A 13,735-nucleotide genomic window follows, 5' to 3' on the forward strand; every position below is an offset into this window, starting at 1 on the left:
CTTGAAATTTGAAGAGAAGTTATATTTCAGGTCAATGAATTAAACCTGCCAATTATTTTTGAGGTCAACATGGATCAAAAGGTCAACATGGGCCGAATTTTTAAAATTGTTAATTTTCATCCGATTCACTTGAAATTTGAAGAGGAGTTACATGTTTAGTCATTGAATTCAACCACCAATTATTTTTGAGGTCAAATTTGTTTTATGGATTTTACAAGTATTGTGCTCTGCACAACGTCGTCTTCTTTGTTTGTTTGTGTGCAGGATATCTCAAAAAGTTGTGGACGTATCCAGATGAAATTTTGTTGACAAGTTTGGTGTGTGACAAGGCCGAACTGATTAGATTTTTGTGAAGATCTGGATCCGGATCCGACCACAAGAATTTTTAAAGTGAGTCTTCACCATTGAGAGATGGGGCTCAAAACGATTTATAGCACGATATCTCAAAAATTGTGCATGGATTTGAACTAAACTTGGTGGATATGTTGGGTGTGCGGAAAGGATGAATTGTTTCGATTTTGGTGAAAATCCGCATCTGGATACGAGAATTAAATTATTTAATTACCTCCACCACCGAAGCTGAAACACAAAAGGTGGACAAGGAGGTGGACGTGTGCTGAGAGTGGACAAGGAGGCCAATGTGCGAGGAATCTGTTAGAGGTGGTAGAGCATCATCTGTGGTCAAGTGATTCTCGTCCTGTTTCCATGGGAATTTGCACATTGCCCGTCCCTCGGTGTACTGTAGTTTGAGCGGAGGGTGGTGGACTCTTGATAGGAGTCTGAAGTGAAGGCCCGCTGGGCCAGTTACTTTGAGCTGCTGTACCAGGCTGATCCACCAACTGTTGAGTTGGATATCGAGGGTGTTACTATCGTTATTGCTGACCCTCCAATCAACTGTAGTCCACCTTCGTTTGTGGAAACACAGGCTCCTGTGAACCGGTTGAAATGGGGTAAAGCTCCAGGGATCTGTGGCATCCATGCTGAACTTTTCAAGGCTGGTGGAAATACTGTACTCTTGTCACTGCATGCAGTTCTGTGCTCTGCCTAGAACACAGGCATCATCCCAACTGACTGGAAGAGAGGTCTTGTTGTCCCTCTCTGGAAAGGGAAGGGTGATCGCCAAGACTGCACCAACTCCCGAGGGGTGACACTGCTCTCAGTGCCGGGCAATGTCTTTGCTCGGATAATTGTCGACAGGGTACGTCACCATCTGCTTGAGCACCAGCATCCAGAACAGTCAGGTTTTCCACCAAAGAGGTCAATGATTGAACATAATCATGCTCTTCGGGTCCTCACCAAACACAGATGAGAGTTTCAGAAGGGGCTGCTTGCAGCCTATGTTGATCTCTGTAAAGCGTTTGATTCAGTGAATCGGGATGCCCTCTGGAGGATTCTTGGTCTTCGTGGAGTGTCACCTAAACTGATAAATCTGATGTCTGAACTATACTCAGGTACTGAGAGTGCTGTGAGATGTGGTGGTACAATCTCCGAGTTATTGCCAGTTGTTTCTGAAATTCATGATGGGTGTGTACTGGCCCCCACACTTTTCAGCACTTGTATGGATTGGATTCTGGGGAGTATGTCGGAGAGGTCAAGCTGTGGTGCATCGCTTGGGAATGTCAATATTTCTGATGTTGATTTCGCAGATAATGCAGTCATCTTTGCAGAGACTTTGGATATCCTTTTGGGGGCCCGCGATGTGCTGAATGAATAGTTGGAGCTGCTGGGATTACGTGTTTCCTGGGTTAAAACTGAGATCCAGGCATTCAATGACATCTTAGATGCTGCTATCCTGTCAGGCCCGTCGCTAGGGGGGGGCATTTGGGTGCTTTGCCCCCCCATGGCGCATCTGGTGCCCCCCCCCACTTGTACGCCACCCATTTATGCCCTGTTGTACTCTGTGAACAACTTAGTGTTTAAGGACGAGCGCCCACTGTGAACTTGCTGTTTAAGAGTTCACCTGTGTGAACTGAAACCCTTATTCCAGATGTTCAACGTGGTGAATAATAATATCCTTCTTGGATAAACTCTTCTTTAATAATTTCCTTCTTTGAATAAGTCAAGAGATAAGTGTGCGCTTCCCAGCGCATCTCCAACAGCAATTGGCAAGACAATACAGTCCAAGCCCACAAGATAAAAGATAATAACACAAGCACCAACACCAGCAGCCAAGACCTCGTGTCGAATGTCTATGTTGTGGGTGGTTATATATATCGTGGATCAATTAGTTTTAAGGAATAGCCAATCAGCGTATTCGATATGGAGACCCTATTGAGCAAGTTACCTGATTGGTTGTAAGTTAGGTATAAATGTAATATAGTCATAATATGATAAAGGAAAATACATAAATTTACATAATTAAAGATGAAGTGCACGTGCACCACGTGACCTTCACAACCCGTCAACCCTCCATCTTACAAAAGTAATTTTATAATAAAAATTAAAAATATGTGTGTTCGCAATCGTGCTTCCATTTGAAATTATGCAGATAAAACCTGTTTTTGATGGATGGATCATTTAATAAATAAAACCGTCAACCGTCAAATGTCGCGAGTCGCGAGATTAGTGACGCGAGTCACGAGGGACGAATCACAGAGCACGAGCTTGCAGCAGGAGAAAAAGACGTGGATGATGGATGTACGAAAATGGCTCAGAAAAGGAAAAAATGCAACCGACGAAAATGAAGAAGATGATGAAAGACATGTTGTGGGAGGAGTTGGAGGAAAAGACGAGAATGTCGACGAAATACCGACAGAAGCTGGCCAACCTGGCCAAGCCAGCAACGTCAGCCCTGCGCCTGTAGCCCCAGCGCAGACAGCCGGGTTGCCACGCTCGGCGGCGGCCTCGGGATCGGGTGTGACTGTCAAGCCGTTTCCCGATGATCTTGGAAGTGAGAGACCGAATCGAGTTATTCTACAGCGGTACCCTGGCCATCTGTTGCAGAACAAGAGTCGCTCGTTTGTGTCCTCGTGGTACCAGACTAATGAATGGCTGGAATACAGTGTGCAGACAGATGCAGCATTCTGCTATCCATGTAGGAAGTTTAACACTGCACGCAGCCCAGTGGACTCTACTTTCACAGTGCGAGGCTACCGGAATTGGAAACATGCCGTTGAGAAAGTCAAGGGGTTTCACAAACACGCAACTTCAAAGGAACATTTAACTTGTGTTTTGAGGTGGAAGGAGAATGAGAGGCGCATCGATTGTGGTGAGGAGATTTCGACACTCCTCAATGCTGACCAGCTAAATAGAAACCGGTACTATGTGTCTGCTTTTATAGATGTTGTGGGATTTCTCGCCGAAAATCAGATACCTTTTAGAGGGAGCCTTGATAATTTTGAGGATATGCCAGAACGGGCACAGTGGGCTCTTCCTCTCGCTTTTAAACTACACACTCAAAAAAGACACCGAGCTAGCTGAAATAATCAAGCATATCCCACGAAACGCAAGCTATACTAGTCCGGAAATGCAGAATGAACTGATCTGCACATTGAGTAATGTTGTGACGGATGCTATCGTGGAAGAAGTAGGCACATCGTGGTTTACCATCAAGATGGATGGGACGAGGGACCCCACTGAATGTGAGAACATATCAATCATCATTCGCTTTGTATCGGCATCAAATGAAGCAACAGAGCGTCTACTCACAATAGCTACAGCCGACGCTGGAGATGCAAAAACATTGACAGACCTAATAATTACAGAGCTGACAAAAACAGGACTTGACACGTCAAAAATATTAAGTCAGGTGTACGACGGGGCTTCGGTAATTGCTGGGAAGCACGGTGGGGTGCAAAAGTTGTTGCAAGAGATATTGGAAAGAGAAATCCCCTATGTGCACTGCTTAAATCACCAACTCCATCTGGTAGTTATCCACGCACTGGCAGCAGAGAAAGCTGTCACTGATTTCCTCGAGGTTTGTTGTTGCCTGTACAAATTCTTCAGAAAGCCCACTGTTGCTGCACAGTATAAAGGTGAGCGGTTAAAACGACTTCTTGATCAAAGGTGGACGGGACATTTAGCCACCGTGTCTGTGATCATAGGATCTTTTAAGGATATCACATCCTCACTGTCAGAGATTGATGCAGAGCGCGCCTACGGTGCAGAGATGAGGATGGAGGCTATTGGGCTTTTGCGGGAAGTCTCTGGGCCTGCCTGGTAGCGAGTGCTACAGAGTGCATGAAGAAACTCCGCTCTGAGGATGAGTTCACTGATCTGTAGAACAAGGCCAACGATGCTCGCATTTCTTCACCTGCACCACCAAAACGGAGACTCACAATGCTTAAGAACTTGGAACAGTTTGTAGTTTTGGAGACCACAGGACAAAACAATGACAAGACTGAACTGCAGAGGGTTTTTTACAGCGCAATTGACACTGTGCTTGGCGAGATCGCTCAGCAATTCAGTGAGCGCAACACACAACTCGCCCGTTCACTCGCTGCCTTGAATCCTGAAAATGGCACGTTTTTGGATCCCCACTTGCTCCAGCATATCATGACATTAACAAAGTCAACCATCAGTGAAACAGAGTGTGTGGTTGCAAAGCAGTTTATTCGCACACAGACAGAAAAGCAGCCAAACGAGAGATGGACAACACAAAAACTCCTCTCAACTTACCACAAAACGCTGGAAGCCATGCCAAGTGTAGTGACTGCTATGAGACTTGGACTAACATTTGGTGCGTCCACTGCCATGTGTGAAAACTCATTCTCAATATTGAGGAATGTCTTCACTGACCATCGACGGTCCATGCGCCATGCACGCAAGGCACAACTGGTACGGCTGACCTTCGAGAGAGACCTCGCACGTAAATGCCTGAATGAATGGAAGGAGAAGGTCCTCAGAAGATTCCACACCGAGACGCGTCACCTGCAGCTCTTCTGACAGCGAGTACAGTGGTATAAAAACTATACGAGGAGTTCAGATTGTGTGTGTGACTGCTGGTGATGCATGTGTGATTGTGGTTGTGGTCAGCACCCGCCGTGGTCGGCTGCTTTGTACTTCTGATGTTTCAGTTAAATGTTGTGTTTGGTGCTTTGCATATCCCATATCTAGTGCTTTGTGCATGACCTTACCCCTGTGTAATTGACTGCTTTAAATGTGGACCTTGTGGTATCTTCAGGCTGGTCGTATTTGCTGTTGATAGTTTAACGTGATGATCGCAGGTCATAGCCAACTGTATCTTATTTCAAAGTGCACTGATTCTGGTGCCAACCTCCCCCGTTTAGTCATTGTATCTCTGGTATATTAATTTTCTAATGCCAATTCTTCACAACACCTTGTATAAGTGCACCTGAATTGGTGCCAATTGTCTAATCATTGAATATTTGCACTGTGAATGTGCTAGTTTGTTGCGGCTCTCCTGCATTCGAATAATTTTAGGCCAAAAACATCGGAACGTATTAAATCTAGCTGAGATCAATTTGGTTAGTATGCGACGGCAACCTCAGTATAGATGTGTCAATGCTGCATGAATACAATAGTATTCCGGGTTATCAAAAATATTAAAAAAAAAGTAATTGTGCCCCCCCATCCAGTTCATATGCACCCCTTAATACTGAGCCCTGGCTATGGGCCTGTATCCTGTCTGTACCATGTTGAGGTGATGATGTTGAGGTGATGGAGAGATTCACTTACCTTGGCAGTGGTATTCATGTCTGCTAGCTGTGAGCCAGAGGTCACGAGGATGATGATGTAAATTAAATAATTGAGTTTGACGTGAATGTTTTATTTTTAATTTTCAATTTACATTTTATAAAACTGTTGTATATCAAAGAAAATATGCAGGGTGGTAATGTTTGCTGATTTCCAAGCAGATGGCAGATGACCGTGAGCAAATGAGAAGATGAATAGAACAGAGAGAGGACGAGTAAGAGCAGAGGAGCAGGTTTTTAGGACATGTGGGCTGATGCCGTCTGGACCGCTTGCAGAATCTGAGTCGAGGTTTGACGGCAAGCTCTCCACCTTGTCAGAAGAAAAGGACACAGAGTCCAGGGACAGTTGGGTGCGACTGGGTAAGGTGGGTACAGAAAGCGATGGGTTTCGGACACAAGATTTAGATGCAAACATCGAGTTTAGGCATTCAGCCTTTTCACGTGCGGTATCAGCAATTGTAAAATTTTGGAATTGATTGTTTAAAAAAAAACAAAAAAAAAAAAACATACAAATCGTAATAAGTGAAAACGATTAATCGTTAAATAAGCACAAGTAAGATGAATGGAAATTAGTAAATAAAAAAAAGTAAGATCAATATGAATAACTTTTAATTCGATGATAATATAAATAAGTTAACCGAAACAAAATGTTGATCATACAATGCTGATTATTAAAATATTAATCAATCAGTTACGTCAGCTGACTGTGGGATGATGATGTAAATTAACTAATTGAGTTTGATGTGAATGTTTTATTTTTAATTTTCAATTTACATTTTATAAAACTGTTGTATATCAAAGTGTGAAATGATATTATATAACTACATCTCGCTGTGATTAATTACTGTAGTGCACATGCTAGCTTAAATCGGGGGAGGGGTGGGGGGAATTCAGGGTTGTCCCCAAACCACTCACCCCCCCTCCCCCCGAATCCCCTTCCCGAGAGGGGAAGGTGTAGTGTAGGGTAATCCCAGGCTGTGTGTAAATGAGGAATGAACTTTATAACATGTCACACATGCAGAGCACTTGGGTGAGCTTTCCGGGATGGGGGCATGGGGGGTGGGGGTGGTGTGCGGTTGAAATGTTTGGACTGATGGAGGGTGAACCGACAGGTAACGGGTGTGGTGAGGGTGAGTGCTCGGAACAGCCAGTTTGGCCTCGCTGGTGACGTTTACCCCTTGAAGCTCCTCCTGCGCGCCCTTTAAGTGAAGGAGGATCGGAGGGAAATGAGGAGGAGGGGGGGGGGTAGAACTCTCGCAAGTGACTCCCCCTTGCCCCCATCATTCTGTGGCCCTTGACGGATGAGGGGGGGGGGAAGTTGTACGAGAGGGGAGCTCAGGGAAGCAAAGCACGGACCCTTCTCCACATCTCCATCATCTGCACTAAGGCACATCGCAGCCGCTCTCCTCCACCCAGGGATCCTCCGACATCTCTCGACCCTCATCTCTTTCTTCGTCTTTGCGCCATGGTCTCGGCCCGCTGGTTGCGGCGTCTGTGCGCCGGCCTGGCCGCCCTGTGCGTGGCCGGGTGGCCCGAACCGGCCCCGGCGCAGAGGACCCGGGCGGCGCTGAGTCGGGAGCGACGCCGCGGGGACGACGTACTGCGCGGGTGAGTATCCATGGCGATGAGTGGAAAGCGTGTCCGTGAGTGTTCATTAGAAGTAAAAGCGAGTGTGAGAGATTTTGAGTGGTTGAGTGTGGAAAAATACAATTTAAAAGTTCTGGGATGAAGAGGAGTGGGGAGCCGAGTGGCCGAGTGGCCGGGGAGCCGAGTGGCCGGGGAGCCGAGTGGCCGGGGAGCCGAGTGGCCGGGGAGCCGAGTGACCGGGGAGCCGAGTGACCGGTGAGCCGAGTGGCCGGGGAGCCGAGTGGCCGAGTGACCGGGGAGCCGAGTGGCCGGGGAGCCGAGTGGCCGGGGAGCCGAGTGGCCGGGGAGCCGAGTGACCGGGGAGCCGAGTGACCGGTGAGCCGAGTGGCCGGGGAGCCGAGTGGCCGGGGAGCCGAGTGACCGGGGAGCCGAGTGACCGGTGAGCCGAGTGGCCGGGGAGCCGAGTGGCCGGGGAGCCGAGTGATCGGGGAGCCGAGTGACTGGGGAGCCGAGTGGCCGAGTGATCGGGGAGCCGAGTGGCCGAGTGATCGGGGAGCCGAGTGATCGGGGAGCCGAGTGATCGGGGAGCCGAGTGACTGGGGAACGCGCGAAAATTGCGCTCAAGTTTTTTTGGCGCGAGTCGTGCTGGGGAGTCACCGCGTACAGCGGACTTGAAGGCGAAAAGTGATCGAACCTCACATTTCCTTGATCTGATTCGTGCTGTTGTCCGTACGGCGTACTCTCACTCTCCCCTTTTTCTGCGCCGGGAGCTCACATTGTGCCGTGGCGGGTGGATGCTCACAATCACAGCACGGTTTTCATGTCGCACGGTTCGCGGCACGGCACACCTTGCCTGTGGAAACGCTTCGTACCGGGTGCGTGTGTCTGCAGGCCCAATGTGTGCGGCTCTCGGTTCCACTCGTACTGCTGTCCAGGCTGGAAGACACTGCCCAGGGGGAACCAGTGCATTGTCCGTGAGTTCGCCATTTCCTTGGGGGGGGGGTGGGGGGAGACGACCTGGAGTATATATTTCAATTATTTATATTAATTTTCTGAATTATCAGGAGATAAAACAAATATATAATTATTGGTAGCAGGGCTCTGTTTGGTGATATCGGTAACACTAAGACCACCGGGTGTTTAAGCCTTGCACTGATCCCTCATAGACCCTTAACATACCGCAATCCTTGGTCACCCGACCCCACCACCCACCAACCCCTCACCCCGACCCCACCACCCCACCACCCTCCCCACCCCAACCCCACCACCCCCACCACCCCGACCCCACAGCAATCTGCAGAAACAGCTGTGGTGATGGATTTTGCTCCCGCCCAAACATGTGTACGTGCTCTAGCGGGCGAACCTCGCCATCCTGCAGTGGAAGCCTGCGTACGTGAACCATCGAGATCAAAATTTGTCTCTAATTAATAACCATCCTTTTCTTCTCTTATCCTTCTTTTTTTTAATATCCTTCATCATCTTCTTTTTCACCATCCTCTTCTTCTTCTCCTTTTAGTTCTTCATCTCTTTTGGTTTCTCACCATCTTTCCTCGTCTTCTTGCTCTTCTTATTATTCTTCCCTCATTCCTTGTTCTTCTTCTTCTTCTGCTTCTTCCTCTTCTTCTTCTTCTTCTTCTTCTTGCTTTTCTTCTTGCTTTTCTTCTTGCTTTTCTTCTGGCTTTTCTTCTTGCTTTTCTTCTTGCTTTTCTTCTTGCTTTTCTTCTTGCTTTTCTTCTTGCTTTTCTTCCTTGCTTTTCTTCCTTGCTTTTCTTCTTCTTCTTCTTCCTTGCTTTTCTTCTTATTATTATTCTTCCCTTATTCCTTGCTCTTCTTCCTCTTCTTATTCCTTTCTATCTTCTCCAGCTTCCCTCGTCCATGTCTTGCTTCTTCAATTTCTCTATCCTCATCTTTTCTCATGATTCCAAAGGTGTCATATTCTTCTAAAGGTGTCATATTATTTTCTCTTTACTTCATCTTTGACTTTTCTCTTGCACCTCTTTGAATCCTCATCTTCCTCTTCAACACCTTTTATTTTTTCTTCTTTCTTTATCATGCGTTGCCATCTGAGATAATGATGAGTTCAAAGACTGTATCTCAGGATCTTCTTCATCTTCATATTCTGCTCATATATTCCACTTGTCTCACAACCCCCCTCAGCTCACCACTGCAATCTGCGCTGTATGAACGGCGGTTCATGCCATGAAGACAACTGTCGCTGTCAGAAAGGTTACACTGGAACTCATTGTGGTCAACGTAAGTAATCACACTCATTGCTTGGTACAGCCATACCACACTATGGGTACAGCCATACTCCACTGTGGGTACAGCCATACTCCACTGTGGGTACAGCTGTTCTAAACTGTGGGTACAGTCATACTACACTGTGGGTACAGTCATACTACACTGTGGGTACAGTCATACTACACTGTGGGTACAGTCATACTACACTGTGGGTACAGTCATACTACACTGTGGGTACAGTCATACTACACTGTGGGTACAGTCATACTACACTGTGGGTACAGCCATACTACACTGTGGGTACAGTCATACTACACTGTGGGTACAGCCCTACTGCACTGTGGGTACAGCCCTACTGCACTGTGGGTACAGCCATACCGCACCGTGGGAACAGCCATACCGCACCGTGGGTACAGCCATACCGCACCGTGGGTACAGTCATACCTCACCGTGGGTACAGCCATACCGCTCTGTGGGTACAGCCATACCGCTCTGTGGGTACAGCCATACCGCTCTGTGGGTACAGCCATACCGCTCTGTGGGTACAGCCATACCGCTCTGTGGGTACAGCCATACCGCTCTGTGGGTACAGCCATACCGCTCTGTGGGTACAGCCATACCGCTCTGTGGGTACAGCCTTCCCGCTCTGTGGGTACAGCCTTCCCACTCTGTGGGTACAGCCTTCCCGCTCTGTGGGTACAGCCATACCGCTCTGTGGGTACAGCCTTCCCGCTCTGTGGGTACAGCCTTCCCGCTCTGTGGGTACAGCCTTCCCGCTCTGTGGGTACAGCCTTCCTGCTCTGTGGGTGCAGCCTTCCCGCTCTGTGGGTACAGCTTTCCCGCTCTGTGGGTACAGCCTTTCTGCATTTTCCCACAATGCGCTGTTTTAAACTGCACTGCTCTCTTGCGAATCACACATGAGTGAATTGAATAATTGCTCGGAAAACCTGAAATCACTTTTGAAACGAATTATGAATACTATAAGCACCCGCTCCTTGAGAGAGCACCCAGTGGGGTTATGTCACTATCCTTATTCAAACGTGTGATTCAAAATACCTCTTGCTGTGTAATTTAAAACACCTCACTGCACTGGAAAATGTGTCCAGGAATGCTGTCTATACTGTAAATGTTGGAGACTTGTCATACCCTCCTGCACCTGGAGGCGGCGCTACACGATACACATTTACATAGAGAACTTGCGTTCCCCTATTTATCGCAGATGCCGTCAGTGAGAAATAGTGTTATGTAAAAAATAATTAAATGAATATTATTTTCTTACTATTGTACTTACCTTACATCTGCTTATACTATACAGCATATTGAAAAGTAAAACGTTGGTGTGTCTTGGACGATTGTGAGAACTGTATCTCGCTCGTAGAACTTGTTGGACACCCCAAATATCAGTCTCACACGCATTATCTCAACATATGTGAAAGTACTTCTGATGTTGGGTCCAGCAGTGTTATGATTCGTCATATTGACTCTTTTAAAACTAACATTCAGCATACTATCGTTGGGTTCATTGGAGTTGATCCCAACAAGGGTCCGACCCCACTGAAAACTACCATTCTGTGCTGTAACAGCAACGAGTGCTGCATCTCGGAACCCGATGTATCTTGCGATGGAACATGAAGCTGGCTGTCCCATCTGCATTCACACTGTGGATGTTAAATCTTTTGAAAAGAGCAGGTCGACGTGCGCCAACACCCTGCCCAAATATAGACTTGTTTATGGCCATATATGTCAGGAACATTCTTAAACAGAATCTTTAGATAGAGGCCTGTTCTTGTTTGTGGAGGTTAGTTTTATCTCGAACAACCCGAGAGCAGTTTTACTTTACTGATGTAGCGTAACCAATGATATTCTAAACATTACGTGACAATGACCCTTTGTGGCAATGCCATTGAAGAATGCCATGGATTATTGCCATTTAAAAGCATTAATTTCACTTGATAATTCCAGGTGGATTAATCATATTATTATTCATGCAATGGCCTGATGATTGTTTGACGGTTAAGGTTGCTGGCTTAAGATGTAAGGGTCTTGCGTTTGAGTCCCTGTCGTGTCGTTAAATAATACCAGGTGGGTTGACTCAGCCCGTCATCCTTCCGAGGTCGGTGAAATGAGTACTTGCTTACTGGAAATGGGGCACTGCATCAGCGGCACACCCGCACTCCCAGCAATGATGCGTCCAGCAGCCACAGGCTGCTTACAAACCAACAAAAATCATACAATATGCAAATAGGGAATTCAAAATCTTCTTATCCATTACTTTTACGATTGACACTGACAAATCCAATCCATTCATCCATCCATTGGGGCCATGCTCTGTGAAGAGTGTTGATGCTGCTTAAGCAGTCTCCTCCTCTCTTTTACCCCCTCCTCTCTTTTACCCCCTCCTCTCTTTTACCCCCTCCTCTCTTTTACCCCCTCCTCTCTTTTACCCCCTCCTCTCTTTTACCCCTCCTCTCTTTTACCCCCTCCTCTCTTTCCCCCTCCCTCTCTCTTTGTCTCACCCCTCCCTCTTGGAGTGCATAATGACGTGTGGTGAGGCATCGCTCTCCCTCCCCCTTCATCTCTCTCCCCCTTCATCTCTCTCCCCCCTTCATCTCTCTCCCCCTTCCTCGCTCTCCCCCTTTCCTCGCTCTCCCCCTTTCCTCGCTCTCCCCCTTTCCTCGCTCTCCCCCTTTCCTCGCTCTCCCCCTTTCCTCGCTCTCCCCCTTTCCTCGCTCTCCCCCTTTCCTCGCTCTCCCCCTTTCCTCGCTCTCCCCCTTTCCTCGCTCTCCCCCTTTCCTCGCTCTCCCCCTTTCCTCGCTCTCCCCCTTTCCTCGCTCTCCCCCTTTCCTCGCTCTCCCCCTTTCCTCGCTCTCCCCCTTTTCCTCGCTCTCCTCCCCTTTTCTCCTCGCTCTCCCCCCTTTTCCCTCGCTCTCCCCCTTTTCCTCGCTCTCCCCCTTTTCCTCGCTCTCCCCCTTTCCTCGCTCTCCCCCTTTTCCTCGCTCTCCCCCTTTTCTTCGCTCTCCCCCTTTTCCTCGCTCTCCCCCTTTCCTCGCTCTCTCCCTTTCCTCGCTCTCTCCCTTTCCTCGCTCTCTCCCTTTCCTCGCTCTCTCCCTTTTTCCTCGCTCTCTCCCTTTTTCCTCGCTCTCTCCCTTTTTCCTCGCTCTCTCCCTTTTTCCTCGCTCTCTCCCTTTTTCCTCGCTCTCTCCCTTTTTCCTCGCTCTCTCCCTTTTTCCTCGCTCTCTCCCTTTTTCCTCGCTCTCTCCCTTTTTCCTCGCTCTCTCCCTTTTTCCTCGCTCTCTCCCTTTTCCTCGCTCTCTCCCTTTTTCCTCGCTCTCTCCCTTTTTCCTCGCTCTCTCCCTTTTTCCTCGCTCTCTCCCTTTTTCCTCGCTCTCTCCCTTTTTCCTCGCTCTCTCCCTTTTTCCTCGCTCTCTCCCTTTTTCCTCGCTCTCTCCCTTTTTCCTCGCTCTCTCCCTTTTTCCTCGCTCTCTCCCTTTTTCCTCGCTCTCTCCCTTTTTCCTCGCTCTCTCCCTTTTTCCTCGCTCTCTCCCTTTTTCCTCGCTCTCTCCCTTTTTCCTCGCTCTCTCCCTTTCCTCGCTCTCTCCTTTTTCCTCGCTCTCTCCCTTTTTTCCTCGCTCTCTCCCTTTTTCCTCGCTCTCTCCCTTTTTCCTCGCTCTCTCTCCCTTTTCCTCGCTCTCCCCCTTTTCCTCGCTCTCCCCCTTTCCTCGCTCCCCCTTCTCGCTCTCCCCCTTTTCCTCGCTCTCCCCCTTTTCCTCGCTCTCCCCCTTTTCCTCGCTCTCCCCCTTTTCCTCGCTCTCCCCCTTTTCCTCGCTCTCCCTTTCCTCGCTTTCTCCCCCTTTTCCTCGCTCTCCCCCTTTTCCTCGCTCTCCCCCTTTTCCTCGCTCTCCCTTTCCTCGCTCTCCCCCTTTTCCTCGCTCTCCCCTTTTCCTCGCTCTCCCCCTTTTCCTCGCTCTCCCTTTTCCTCGCTCTCCCCCTTTTCCTCGCTCTCCCCCTTTTCCTCGCTCTCCCCCTTTTCCTCGCTCTCCCCCTTTTCCTCGCTCTCCCCTTTTCCTCGCTCTCCCCCTTTTCCTCGCTCTCCCCTTTTCCTCGCTCTCCCCCTTTTCCTCGCTTCTCCCTCTCGCTCTCCCTTTCCTCGCTCTCCCCCTTTTCCTCGCTCTCCTTTCCTCGCTCTCCCCCTTTTCCTCGCTCTCCCCCTTTTCCTCGCTCTCCCCCTTTTCCTCGCTCTCCCCTTTTCCTCT

At 48.5% G+C, this 13,735-nt stretch overlaps 1 protein-coding gene across 1 annotated transcript in view; it reads left to right on the forward strand.

The window, feature by feature from the left end:
* The first annotated feature begins 6,813 nt into the window (after positions 1-6,813).
* LOC147030806 (fibrillin-2-like) overlaps positions 6,814-13,735 on the forward strand; it is a 332,975-nt gene continuing 326,053 nt past the window's right edge. Inside the window, exons 1-4 of the mRNA XM_085875239.1 lie at positions 6,814-7,262; positions 8,133-8,215; positions 8,532-8,630; positions 9,399-9,494. Coding sequence (XP_085731365.1) covers positions 7,120-7,262; positions 8,133-8,215; positions 8,532-8,630; positions 9,399-9,494 — 421 coding nt within the window. The 5' untranslated portion in view covers positions 6,814-7,119. The remainder of the gene's footprint in view (positions 7,263-8,132; positions 8,216-8,531; positions 8,631-9,398; positions 9,495-13,735) is intronic.

This window comes from Eptatretus burgeri, chromosome 3, assembly GCF_056783735.1.
Source record: "Eptatretus burgeri isolate ZD-2024b chromosome 3, Ebu_testis_v1, whole genome shotgun sequence".
Taxonomy (NCBI): Eukaryota; Metazoa; Chordata; class Myxini; order Myxiniformes; family Myxinidae; genus Eptatretus; species Eptatretus burgeri.